Genomic DNA, 13,502 nt, shown 5'->3' with positions numbered 1-13,502 from the left:
AGGGGTGGGACACCGGGTGGAGGCGAAGGTGGGATTATGTCAGCCTCGTCTTTCACTACGGTGTGATTGGCGAAGTCGGTGGCCTATCAAGACTGGAGTCGGGGTGAGTGGGGGGACGCTTTTCCCTGCTCCTGCTGCTGGGCCCTGCCGGGGTCGCGAAAGGAGTTTGGAGCGAGCTGTGATTTGTCTGCGGGGGTCTGGATTGTCCCCCACCCGCTACGAGCCACATTGCTTCCCTCCGTTCTTTACGGGTTCCCTCATGGAGACCGTCGCCCCTGTTCCTCCTGGCCCCGGGTCGGGACCGTTTCCCTCGCTTTTCCCCCCGGGGCTACACGGCATCTACGGCGAATGCCGGCAACTGTACCCAGAGCAGCCCAACCCCCTGCAGGTCACGGCGATTCTCAAATACTGGTGAGTGGGACGAGAAGAGTAGGAGCTGGTTCCGATCTGAAGGCTTGTTCCGCGGGTGGGTAGGGGAGCGGTAATGGCATTTAGGAAGAGGCCTCGGGAGCTCCTGAACGAGTTTGGGCCTGGGCGAAGGGACCGGTGGGCGACAAAGGGCGAGGGGTCTGCCTCCTTGAATGTGGTTCTCCGAGGTTGGAAAGGTGATAAATGTGTGTGTGCGCGTGTCTGTTGTGAAGGTGGATCTGTCGGAAACTGGGAGTGGCTAAGAGTGGTAGAAGGACTTAAGTTTGTGACGGCTTGTAGTACTTGCATCAGAGATGGTTGATTTGGGGGAGAGAAGGAAAAGTTATTGGAACAGAGGATACCTTATTAGAACATTATGCCCAGAATGTTGTGCCAGGGGTTTAGGAGTTGCAGTCCAAAACAATGAAATGACACGGGATCCTGGCCTGTACTCAAATCTAAATCCTGGGTGGTTGAAACCCAGATTTTAAAAATGACTCCGAATTTGGAAGAGTGATTTACCAGTTTATAAATTGTAATTATTTATGGGTTGGTGATCTGATTCCTGTCTGTGTATGAAGAATATGGGAATGTTCAGAGAAACAGCTTGAATTTATAAAGGATTTAAAATTTTGTTGCACTGAATCTTGCATGCAAGATAGATTGAAAGGAATTGTTCTTAAATTTTGCCATAGTTACTCTGAATAAATATAACAAACCATTGGAAGCCTGAAGAATTTTTTTTATAAGGGCAATATTGATAAGGTTCTTCAATTTTCATAAATGAATGCATGCTTTTTCAGACTGTCCTTCATATTCATTATATCTTTAAAAGTTGGCTTTTGCATATTATTGCTAGCAGTGAGTGGACTGATTCTTTTCCTTGTGTGTAACTGTCTTCCACACTGCTTCCATTTCTTATCATATGCAAAGATATTTTTCCTTTTGGCTTAAATCAATATGTCTGAGTCTTAGTGTGTCCATGTAATGTTACACTTTAGCTCCACAATATATAGCTTTAAGGGGAAAAAAAAGTATTCTGAGAGCCCAGTGTTTATGTTACTTTGCTTATCTTTCAGCATTGAATACTCTTCCCCAAATGGATAATTTCTGATATTGTGGAAGTCTTACGTTTTCAGGCTGGATTATTAGTTTTGCTGATGTAGTCAGGCAGCAGTTGTGTCCATACATGAACATCTCCTCTTTTCATTAGCAGTGGTTTCATTCTCAGTCATATCGTCCCATTTTTAAAAAAAATATAATTAAATGTTATTGCCTCTCCCAATAAAGTTCTCTGAAAGTGGCAGCCTGCCTGCTACTACAAGCTGTAGGAATGCTGCCTGGCTTGGCAGTTCCCAATATAACCAGGCAGTCACTGATTTCATAAATTATCTAGTACTGGATGGTCACCTAAGTCACCTATTGATGGTTTAGGTCAAATTAGATTAGTTGTTCTTCACAGACATGGCCAATGTTCTGCATATACCATGACTGTTGTGAAAGAAATAGGTTGAAAGAGAGAATTGTAGTGACATTTCTGGATTGAAATATTGCTATCGATAAACAGTAGAGAAAACTGAAGTTGAGAAAGTTAGATGAATTTGCTTCAACTTGTAACAGTTTTGAATTCAAATATTGCTGCTATTTAATACTAAGGTCGTGAAATGGTTGGGATCATGGAAAAAATAAGAATACTTCTGTGCCAGTACAAGTAGCCCTGGACTTATGACTGGTTGCTTAGTGACTGTTTGAAATTATGGTGGACCCCAAAAAAGGGACTTAAGACCAGGATTCAAGGTTCTGACATCCTCCTCCTCCTGTAGTCACATGACTGTATTTTGGGTGCTCAGCAACCAGCCCACATTTAAAGCCATAGCCATGTGATTGCAATGTATAGTGTTTTTTTTCCAGAAACTAGTATTTACCTCCAGTTTCTGATTTAAAAAATGCCCAATTGAGAACAATATGCCCACAGCGCTTGCTTAATGACTGCCACATTTGTTTAATGACGTCACAAAAAAAGGTTGTAAAATTGGGCACAGTGACATGATGACCAGCCTAAAAACCATCATGATTTAAGACCAAAATTGTGGGCTCAATTATCATCATAAGTTGAAGACAATATCAGAGAAAGGACCTGGTAATCTGCCTTTTACTTGTCTTGATTACTGAAGAAGATTTAAGATTTTTAATTGTACAAGTCAATTAACACATTGTATCAGTCAGTCAACAATAAAAACATAACCAATCCATAAATGAAAAACACTTTGAACCTGCATCATTTCACTTTAAAATGTTTACCTCGTCATTGTCAGTTCAAATCAAAAGCCCGTTTAAAAAGCAATATTTTCAGGGTTTACCAGATTAACAGCATAAGATTAAAATTTTATTTGTCTACTCTGAAAATATTCTTAGAATACAAATATGGCTTCATTTCATTCTAGAAGATTTCATTCATTACCTAATATGAGCAAATGTAAGGTTTGTCGGTTCTGCAGTTTACAGTGGGCATTGATCTCTGCATAGAGCTGGTCTAACAAGGAAGAGAAGAGAAGAAAGGGAAAAAAAGAAGAAACCGAGTTGGAATAAAGAAAAATAATATGATGTAACTTATATTTCTTTGTAAATAAGAATATATACTCATATTGATTATAGAATTGAATGCAGTGGTATGACTAGTTTGTGCAAATTGGCACTAAGAGTGAAGGATTTTGATTCCTACAAAATGATACGGAAACTTTATAATGCAAGCAATTTTTTATGGTAAAAATTTTTATTTTTCAGGCATAAGCCTATTTAAAATCATCCTGTTCTTCTCTTGAAAGTGGTATTTTGCTTTTTTTGTGCTTATGTAAAATTACTAAATTAGCTTTCCTGTTGATAGGGATATCTGTAGCTTGGGAAGAGCACCTTCCTAAACCCTTTTAAGACTGACATCTGGTGGTCAAGCTTTTCAAAACTTTATTTAGGTCTGAATAAAAAATGTTTCACTTCTACAAGCCTCACCTGGTGGCACCATCTAGGTGACATAGTCTGCATTCAGAAGCGAAACGCACGGTAATCTGATTATGAATAACTTTTGACTTTACCAATAAATAAATAAAATTGCAGGACCATGGAAACTATGAAATCCAGTCTGTCCCAAAAGAGACTTTCTCTTTTACTTTTTTAAAACTCTATACATTCCAATTGTGATTTTTAAGATGTCTAAATAGAGGTTTTATTCAATCTTATCCTCTTCTCTTACTTTTTTCTATCTGAAAAACTATTAGGTCTTTCTGTAAAGTGTTTGTTTTAACTTTGCTCTTAATTTTTTTTCCATACAAAAATGGAAACTACTTAGGCTCTGATCAGGCCTGTCCTGTGATTATCTCATTGTTTATTGTATTTCTCTTCTGACATCATCTTGTTGAAAACTAGGCTATATTAATTCTACTATAGAAATTGTTCTTGCAGTTTTTTTATATAAAATATCCATCTCTTGGAACTTCATGCCATACATGTATGAAATGAACCAAGATCCACTTTATTTCTAATTTGGAAAAAGAAATGTTATCCACCAGTTTTGGGTAACAAATGGCATATATCACTAATTCTGATAAAGATGGTGATTACTATGATATGTTTCACAAAAGCAAAATATGCTACTTCAGTTTTTTTCTTATTGGTTTGCAATGATTAAAAGGTTATTGCTGTTTGCTAGTTTTATTAATAAGATATGATCCTAATAAATACTTTACAGGTTTTCCTTAATAGCAGAAAGATAAATATGGTATGTAATTCTGAATCTAACTAAACTGAATTTAACTATTAACTAGGTCAACACTCATATTGTATTCTCAAATTGTGCTTTGATTTGTTTTTCTTAGGCTTAGCATCATGCATGCAACCAACTAATTCTGTCTTATCAGCAAACTATAAATAAATCATGGCTGATATAATATGTGAATCTAGCCAGTGCCTGAATCATTTTTAGATAAATACTCCACAAAGGCACATTATATTTTTGAATTTATGTAGGATGCTTATGGTATAGTATTATGGAGAAAAAAATAGACATATCAACAATGTTTGTGGACAATTCTGATGCTCTCAAGATGAAAATATTCATTTTAATTATGTTTATTTGGCTTTTGCAGTACACTAACATCTTTGCAGTCCTGTAATTTATTCAGTGTTGAAACAGGAAAAGAAAGAAAGCCAAGCAATACAGAACTTTTAAGATCTATAACAGTGGTTCTCAACCTTTCTAATGCCGCAACCCCATAATACAGTTCCCCATGTTGTGGTGACCCCCAACCACTTATACATCACCGGGTACCAGGGGCGTGGCCAAAGAAAAGGGGGGGAAATGGCGGACAGCCTTGTTTGGCGACCCCCATGAAATGGTCGTTCGACCCCAAATGGGGTCCTGACCCACAGGTTGAGAACCACTGATCTATAACTATGTAGCTATGATGATATCTGGCAAATTCTGATTTAGCTTCAAAAAGAAGCATTAACTGTTTTCAGAAGGAAATGGTGTAATAATGTGGAGTAGAGATAAACCCATTTACTTGAAGCTATTTCCCAAAACTGGATTAAACAATCTCATTTCTCTTTCTTTCTTTTTTAAAATAGGTTAGGTGGACCAGATCCTCTGGACTATGTTAGTATGTACAGGAACTTGGGAAGTCCAATTCAAAATGTTCCTGAGCACTGGCATTATGTAAGCTTTGGACTAAGTGACTTATATGGTGATAACAGAGTGCATGAGTAAGTCTTTAATTTCTATATATTATGATTTGTTGTTTTCTGAAGTAGTTGGAAATACAGTAGAAAAAGCATAAATACATGCTTCGAAATAAATAAAGACTAGTTACATGCAAATAAATAAAGACTAGTTTTGTGCATTCAGTTAAGAAATGGTTAGTTTTAAATTTCCAAAATCTCAAAAGATCAACAGTTTTCACATTTTTTTCTGTTTCTACTTGAAAAAAATGGGAAATTTTGAACAAGAACAGGAAAGTTTTGTGAGTTTACAAGTGAGAAAGAAAATTATATGGTATTTGGCAAGCTCATAGCCAAAAATATTTACTATAAATCCATGCTTATAATTTGGCGTTCTTTTGGATGAAAAGAAGACACATCCTGTAAGAGATTTATAAGGCGTTTGAGGATAAAATTGTTTACTTCATGCTGTGTTTTTGACACAGTACCTACTAAGACTACTACTGCACCACAATTGTCTGGGTTCACTTTTAATTTTTGAGACTCAAGGACATAGATCAGAGTTCATCGTTGCCCTAATATTTGCATACTATCTTGATCCTTGACTATCCTGACAACTGAGCAAGCTAAAGAGATTGGGTGGCTCTAGGAATAGTGAATACAATGTGATACAACTACCCTTAAAGAAAACAGTGATCCTCCAGTCTCTGAAAAAGTCAGGTCTGGATCAATATTATATAGATTACTATCCAAATACTCAAAAATTAAGCTGCAGATCCCTGATTGTTTCAGCTATTTCCAACCTGGTTCACACTTGGTTTTGGAAAGGATCAGCTATAGTTATCTAGATTGATGATGCCATGCAACAGATGGAGAGGATAAAACTGCTAGTACAGCTTGGTTTTTCAGCAATTGTAGTATTCTCTGGACCAGTGGAGGTACCGTGTTAAAATAATTTCTTTGCAGCACAATTCAGGAATTGGACTTATTGGCTCACAGAATGACAACTGTTGTAATGGCCTGAATTATTTTAGTCATACTGAATTTGTAGGAAACATCAACTAAATTTGGGCCTGCCTTGGGTAGAGTATGATAGTTTAGCCCTGAGAAAGGCTGACAGAAGGAAATCATGATACCACTCTTCAAATACCTAAAAGGATGTCACTTAGATTTTAGAAGACCAGTATCTGTGGTGTCTCATTCTAGAGTGTAGGACACAGAGTACTGGATTAAATGACAACAAGGGAAATTCCAATTACATGTTAGAAAAGTCTTCCTAATATAAAGAGCAGTTCCATGGTGGCTCCAAATAGCTAGAGAATGATGAACTCTCTTTCACTGGGTGTATTCAAGAGGAGGCTAGATGGCCATTTGACTGAGATGCTTTACTTTGTAACAGAGCTTTCCAATGTAGCACAGCGGAAGACCATAGATCTCCTGATACTTCATACTTTACCTTGTTTTGGTTGAAAACTGTCAAACGTAGCTAGCTTAAGCTTAGCATCTTTATTGCAGATAAGGACAAAGCCCTGCTTAGCATATGATTGCTCCTGGTGTGTTTGCCAAAAGTGGCTGAGTGCTATTTTTCAGTAACACACGGGCATGCCTTTTCTGGGGTGGTATTTCTATTGGAATGGATTCCCACCCTCCCTATTGTAGGGGAGTTTATGAAATGAAAAGTGTTCCTGTTTCCATCTCAAAAATTGCATCCAAGGAATTCTGTTGATCCCTTTTGGACTGGCTCTAGTTTAGTAGAAGAAAATCTGAAATATTTTGACTTCTATATTTTGGCAGAAATGAATTCTTTAATAGTTTCAGATGGCTAAAAAATGAAATTCATAACAAGCTTTTTGGGGCTGCAAGAATCTGGGTATGCAGAACAACCTTCTTTTAGTCTGTATCTGAAAAAAAAAACATGTATCAATGATACGTGAATAAAGTATCCAAAACATGCATGTCTTGGTTTGTATATGAACCACCTCAAAGTAACTGTTCTGCATGTAAAACAGTTTGGGCATAAACTGATTTACACATCCTTGTGTTACTATATCTTTTCAGCGGTTGTTAGAGACAAACCTCTTTGTCCATTCTTTCCCTGCATAAATGTTAAATTAATGGTTTCTGATTTATTTGTTTTTCTTTTCATCACACTTTTTAATGAATATATTTTATTTTGTATATATTGTTTTAATAATTGTATTATAAGATGCTTTGAGATGAGATGCAATTGTACAGGAAGCAGTATTTTTAAAAATAATAAATAGGATACTCCTTAAAAATCCATGAAATCAGAAGATTTGGAAGCACTAGCATACAGTGCAAACTAGGTTTTAAAAATAGTTCTGTGTGGTATAATTCAAAGAGATCGTTCTATTTGGGTCTTAAAGTATCGTTTTTAGGGTATGAAAAATTGCTGTAATTTATAGTTACTGTTATGAAATAACTTAGAAGGAAATTTCAGTGTGAAATTATGATTCATTATGAAATTTAATTGTAATTGTCTATTGCATGTTTTCTTGCTTATAAGTGTTCAATTAAAAAAAAGTATTGCTGCAAGACAGTATTTACTTATGTATGTTTAAATAGAATTGTTGCATTTATGTATCACATAAATAATCTGTATTTTATATTCTTTCATTATTACTGCCTGTTCATGGATTGCATACTAATATGTAGTAGATCAACGGCTCTCAATTTATTCTATACCCCGCACCCCTAGAACGCTTCTGATATATTCTCACACCCCTTACAAAAGTTCGAAATAACAGCAACGAATTATGCATATACACTATAATTTTGAAAACCCAAGTTTTCACACCCCCTGCAATATCGTCTTGCACCCCCCCATCGGGAACCCCTGATGTAGATGATACTACATAAAATGACTTTTGGCATGATTCAGTTTATTAAGTCATAATTTATTTTAACAGTGATTTGTGGCATGGACATAGTGACTTGCTTCATGGGTAATCTTAAGCCATAAATCATTGTTGCAATACAATGGCATATTACACTAAGTGTCATGTATCTCCCAGACACCAATAGTCATAAAGCAGTTAATGTAAGGTGCTACAGATTTGGCTCTGCTTTTGTTGCAAGTGATGCATCCCAGACAAAACTATCTTGCTGGAATTATACTTTATAACATGTAGCTGTGCGCATGTGATTGTTATTGATGTTACGTAGATAGTTCTCAACTTACGATCACAATTGGGACCGGAACTTCAGTTGCAAAATGATGCAGTCGTTAAGTGAGTTGTGCTAAATTTTAATCACCTTTTTGCTGTGTAACTTTTGAATGGCCATTAAACAAACTGTTGTAAGTTGAGGAATACCTGTAATGCATCTGTGATAATATGTTTTAAAGCTGAGGATTATTAACTTTGTTATGTGCAAGAATTCCTAGTGATGTGTTCAAAAGTATTTGAGAAAAAAGAACATTATGACCAATTTGTCATACATACACATATACATATATACATATACTCTGATGACATTGGCAGTTAGCCAACGAAATCTAAGTGTATTAAAACAGTTTTGTTTGTATTTTATCCTGGTGTTCGATTATCTTCTTGAACATATATATATGTGTGTGTGTGTGTGTGTGTGTGTGTATTGCTCCTCGAAGCATGAAGCTGAAAACACCAGCCTGAAGATGACGAATGGGACTTCGTCGAAACGTCGCCAAGACACTTCCAATTTTACACGGGAGAAAACCCGAATAACCAAAGACCTACATACAAACACCCGTGAAAACCTCAGAAAACAAATATACATATAATATATGTGTGTGTGTGTGTGTGTGTATGTATATAGATATAGATATAGTCCTTAATTACGCTAAAATATGAATCCCGGGTATACTTATATTCAAGAAGATAATCGAACACCAGGATAAAATACAAACAAAACTGTTTTAATACACTTAGCTTTCATTGGCTAACTGCCAACATCGTCATAGTAAAATGCTGGTGTTTTAGGAGCTTGCTTATAAAGCTGTCCGTTTTTGCGCTCTGCTCATGGAGCGACTTACCGGTCTGCCCATCCCAATTGGGCGTATTGCTGTGGGTTGATTTTCTAAAGTCTCCTGTCCTATGGCCACCCGTCCTTTTGGCTGTGCCCTGGCTCCCCCCCCCGTGCCCTGGCTCCCCAAAGAGCCTCTCCCCAGCAAAGAAAGATCCTCAGTGGTATATAGAATAAATTGCCACTGCAACTACGTTGGTGAGATGACCAAATGGCTCAGGACCAGGATTCACGAGCAAGAGCTGGCCATCAGACGGCAGGAAAAATGTTCACAAGTATGGGCACATATGGCCAGCTGCAACCACACGTTCGTTCTTGCAGAGGCGGAGACCATTGCCCAGGATACCACCAAGGGTGGCCGACTACTTAAGGAGGCCTGGCTATCCGACGGACACTCGATCAATTGCCACAGAGACCTAATGCCAGCTTATTAGGCATTAAGGGAGTGGGAGGAACAACTTGCGATGAAGGCAACAAGCGTCGGCCATGCAGGATCAGAATGGCTGGCCCATGTGACAAAGAACTACAACTGCCGAAAGGAAGGAATCCCCAGTGCATCCTGTGCAAGAACTAAGGGGGGGAGTTAGGGCACAACCAAAAGGAGGGGTGGCCACAGGACAGGAGGCGTTAGGGAACCAATCCACAGCAACAGGCACTCGGACACGAACCAGGCAGACAAGAAGAGCAACCATAAGGGAGGAAATGATCCCTGAGTTTAAGAACACACGGACTGACGCAGGACAGCTAGAAACAATACGGCCAATTGGGGTGGACAGACTGGTAAGTCGCTCCATGAGCAGAGTGCAAAAACGGCCAGCTTTATAAGCAAGCTCCCAAAACACCAGCATTTTACTATGATGACGTTGGCAGTTAGCCAACAAAATTTAAGTGTATTAAAACAGTTTTGTTTGTATTTTATCCTGGTGTTTGATTATCTTCTTGAACATATATATATATATATATATATATATATATATATATATATATATATATATATATATATATCTGTGTGTGTGTGTGTATGTATATTCATTCTACCTATACTATACACACATACTTATATCATTATATAATTAGTCTTGTTGAAAATAAAATATTTGGTTGACTATATCAGGAGCTGGCTTGAAACTATAGAGTATAATATAGTGATCATTTTAGCTGGCAGTGCCTGTTTTACCCTTTGTTTTGCAATTCAGGATATATTATCCACAACTTTTTATTCGGTCTTCTCTATATGTGGTTGCTCCAATTCTGTTTCAAGGAAAAAGAAAATAAAATGTAAATATTTTCAACCCATTTGTTTTGGGATAGTTATATATATCTTAAACCTTTGGCCACATATCTTACATGCAAAACCTGAATCTTTTATGCACCCCACTAAGGCATTTCAGCACATTTCCTGTTCTTTGTTGGTGGTAGACCGCCCTGGAAGCCATGACCACCTTCATTTTTTGTTTTGCTTAAGTCTGATGGAATATGCTTGGCTTTAAAAGTCAATTGTTTGAGGTAGCTAATTTGAGAAACAGCCCACCTACAAAGAGGCTGACATGAACTACTTAAATTCAAACACAATTCCTAGATCTAAAATATATCAATATTATTAAAAACTCTTTTTTGTTGTTCTAAAAGCATGGAGAGATATTTGCTTTATATTTATAGCACAGTAGTTGAACTTAGAAAGATTGTTTTTAATAAGAGGAATGTGACTAAATTTAGCTCAGGGCAAAGCCGGTCTGCAGCATATCTGCATGTGCTTCTTCAGAGAATAATCTCCTTTCTAGTGTAAAAACAGTTTTTCAATATTACATACTGAGAGAGGAAAGAACTAATTATTAAAATTATTAAAACAGTAAAGATAGACAGATTCTCATTTATCTTTTTTCAGTATTACAGATTGGCCCTTTCTTTCTTCCTGATTTCCTTACTTTGAATTCTATCCTCTTTGCATCTTTTGCTATCACACAACAATGCTGGAGGACTGATAATTAAGAATTCCAGTGCTGCTTTTATCAAGCCCTTAATTGTATCTGGGAGTTTGACAACTATGTGTGACCTCTGCTTGCTAATACTAAACTCATCACCCCCTCTCCTCCCAACACAGCCACTTTGGCATTCTTAAGGTCAGTTGTGCTTTCTGCAAGCAGTCCCTGAGTTAAGAATAAGGTTGGTTCCCCTAGTCTGTCTTTAACCTAAATTTGTATTTAAGTCAAAACAGGCTACTGTATCTATACTTCCGCATAACAGACATGAACACTGCAATTCAACCTTTAATGATCCTTTCCTAGGGCAGTGCAATTCTTTAGAAAAAGAACGGTCTCTACTCCTATTCTCAAAATTCCTTTTGGCTATAGTGGCAGATTCCATGAATTTGTCTAATTTTCAGAAATGTGTGACTTGGAAAACTTGAATTTAAGCTAGAGGGACAAGGGTGGCATTTGCAGTCATTGTACAGTATAAAGATTAACTACTGTAGTTTAGAATTTCATAAGAGTTGTCTCTTGTTTTCCTTGTAGAAGACCCAGAAGGGCTACAAATTCATAGCCCTTCCTTCCTTCTAAATCCAGAGAATCAAAAAATCTGTTTGCTAATTTGATCTTCATCTGGAGTAAATGGTTACAGCTACCATACATGCATCCTTTACAGATCAAAACACTAATTGTATAACTTCTAAAATGAACTTGGTATCTTTGTAGAAAAAGGCATCTTGCTGAAGACATTTACTAGTCATTGCAATTTTGTCTGCTGCAGTAGCTATTGAAAGTTTGGGAAACTATCTAAGACTGTTCTGATGGGATGAATATCTATTTTCTAGCAGCATGGAAACTAATGAATTATCCAAGTTACATTAGTAAACTTTCTGCATAAATTCCTCTAAACTCACCCACTTTTATAATTGCAATTTCTTGATGTGATACTATTGGAACTTGGGAGCCATTCTAGACTGACAGATACTATTTAATTAAGCTTTGTTTTATTTTTGCTGCCATTATAAATTAGTTTTGCATCTTTCTAACTTTCACTATTGTGAATTTGTATTGATACAGAGGTATGCTAATAGAACAAGTAGAATAAATGAACAGTGGATTTTTTAAGCTTATATTCCTGAACCTTTGTTATGAAACTTTTTGTGGTTAATTTCCTTCAGGTTTACTGGACCAGATGGACCAAGTGGTTTTGGATTCGAGCTGACATTTCGCCTTAAGCGTGAAACTGGGGAATCTGCACCACCCACCTGGCCAGCAGAGTTAATGCAAGGCTTAGCCAGATATGTCTTTCAATCAGGTATAATTTAAATATTTACTTTAAACACTAAATAATGTTTTTTGCAATAATTAGTTCTGAGTCTAACTCCTATTTCATATATATTTCATTAGTTTGAATTTTGCATAAAGATAAAACTCATATTTTTATTTTGATAAAACAAATTAGAGGCTATGACTTGCACTAGTAAGGACTCTGGAAACTGTTCATGATCTAGGAATAAGGACTTTGAATATTTAGTTGAATAATGGTATCCAGATTATTTTACAGACCAGTTTAAATCCCAGGCTTTTTTTGTCCTGTCCTTTTGAGTTATTAGTTCTGTAGCTACTTGTTTTCCAACTTGGAACGTCTCTGCTGTCTATTTTTTATTTACAAATTGGTTTTCTCTGGTTTGACCGTTTGAAATTCCTATTTCACCAACTTCAGTCCCAACAACCAATAAATAAATCAGTTCCTACCCCTCTTCTTAATTATTGTTTAGAAAATAGTTATTTTTCACCTGAAAGACATCTTTCTTTTACTGAAGCCTTGTTTGCTAAGCAATTCCATTCAATATTATTTGACAGCCAAAAGTTTAAATCTTTCTCTACCTTCTTCTGATACTTCCTTTTATCTTAAATGTTATAAAATATTTAGCCCTTTTTGCTTGCAACACATTTTGCTGTCATGTTTCCAAAGTTAAAATATACCTTCAATTGCCGGGTCCTTGGTGCTCTCTAAGCTTGGTTGTTTTCTGCAGACATTTCATTACCAAACTAGGTAACATCATCAGTAGGAAGTGGGGTTTGCTCTCATTTTATATAATAATGACTTGCCCTGTCAATGGTCTTGGGGGGAATGCTCTTGGTGATCTTATTTTGAATTGGATAAAAGGGAAGCAAGCTCAGGGTGAGAACATTAATAATTGAAATCTCTTCTCCGTTAACAAATTTTCTAAATGAAATAAGATTTAATAGTCCAAATCATTTCATTATGTAACATCCTATCATAGCACCTTTGCTTTACTCAAATAAATATTTTTATCTTGTATTTTTCCTTTATTTCCATTTGGGTATCTATTACTTTGTAGTCTCTATACTCAGCTAATAGACAATTCC

General features: G+C 36.6%; 1 protein-coding gene across 2 annotated transcripts in view; it reads left to right on the top strand.

Moving 5' to 3' along the window:
• Window positions 1-13,502, top strand: part of SUFU (SUFU negative regulator of hedgehog signaling) — a 62,799-nt gene continuing 49,297 nt past the window's right edge. Inside the window, exons 1-3 of one of the 2 annotated variants that reach the window (XM_039361644.1) lie at window positions 1-411; window positions 5,029-5,163; window positions 12,287-12,423. In XM_039361644.1, coding sequence (XP_039217578.1) covers window positions 260-411; window positions 5,029-5,163; window positions 12,287-12,423 — 424 coding nt within the window. In that variant the 5' untranslated portion in view covers window positions 1-259. The remainder of the gene's footprint in view (window positions 412-5,028; window positions 5,164-12,286; window positions 12,424-13,502) is intronic. The other variant, XM_039361643.1, reaches the window with a different exon arrangement.

This window comes from Crotalus tigris, unplaced genomic scaffold, assembly GCF_016545835.1.
Source record: "Crotalus tigris isolate CLP2741 ecotype Arizona unplaced genomic scaffold, ASM1654583v1 scf7180000019328.220996217465:2438092, whole genome shotgun sequence".
NCBI lineage: Eukaryota > Metazoa > Chordata > Lepidosauria > Squamata > Viperidae > Crotalus > Crotalus tigris.
This window is presented reverse-complemented; position numbering and strand designations above follow the sequence as displayed.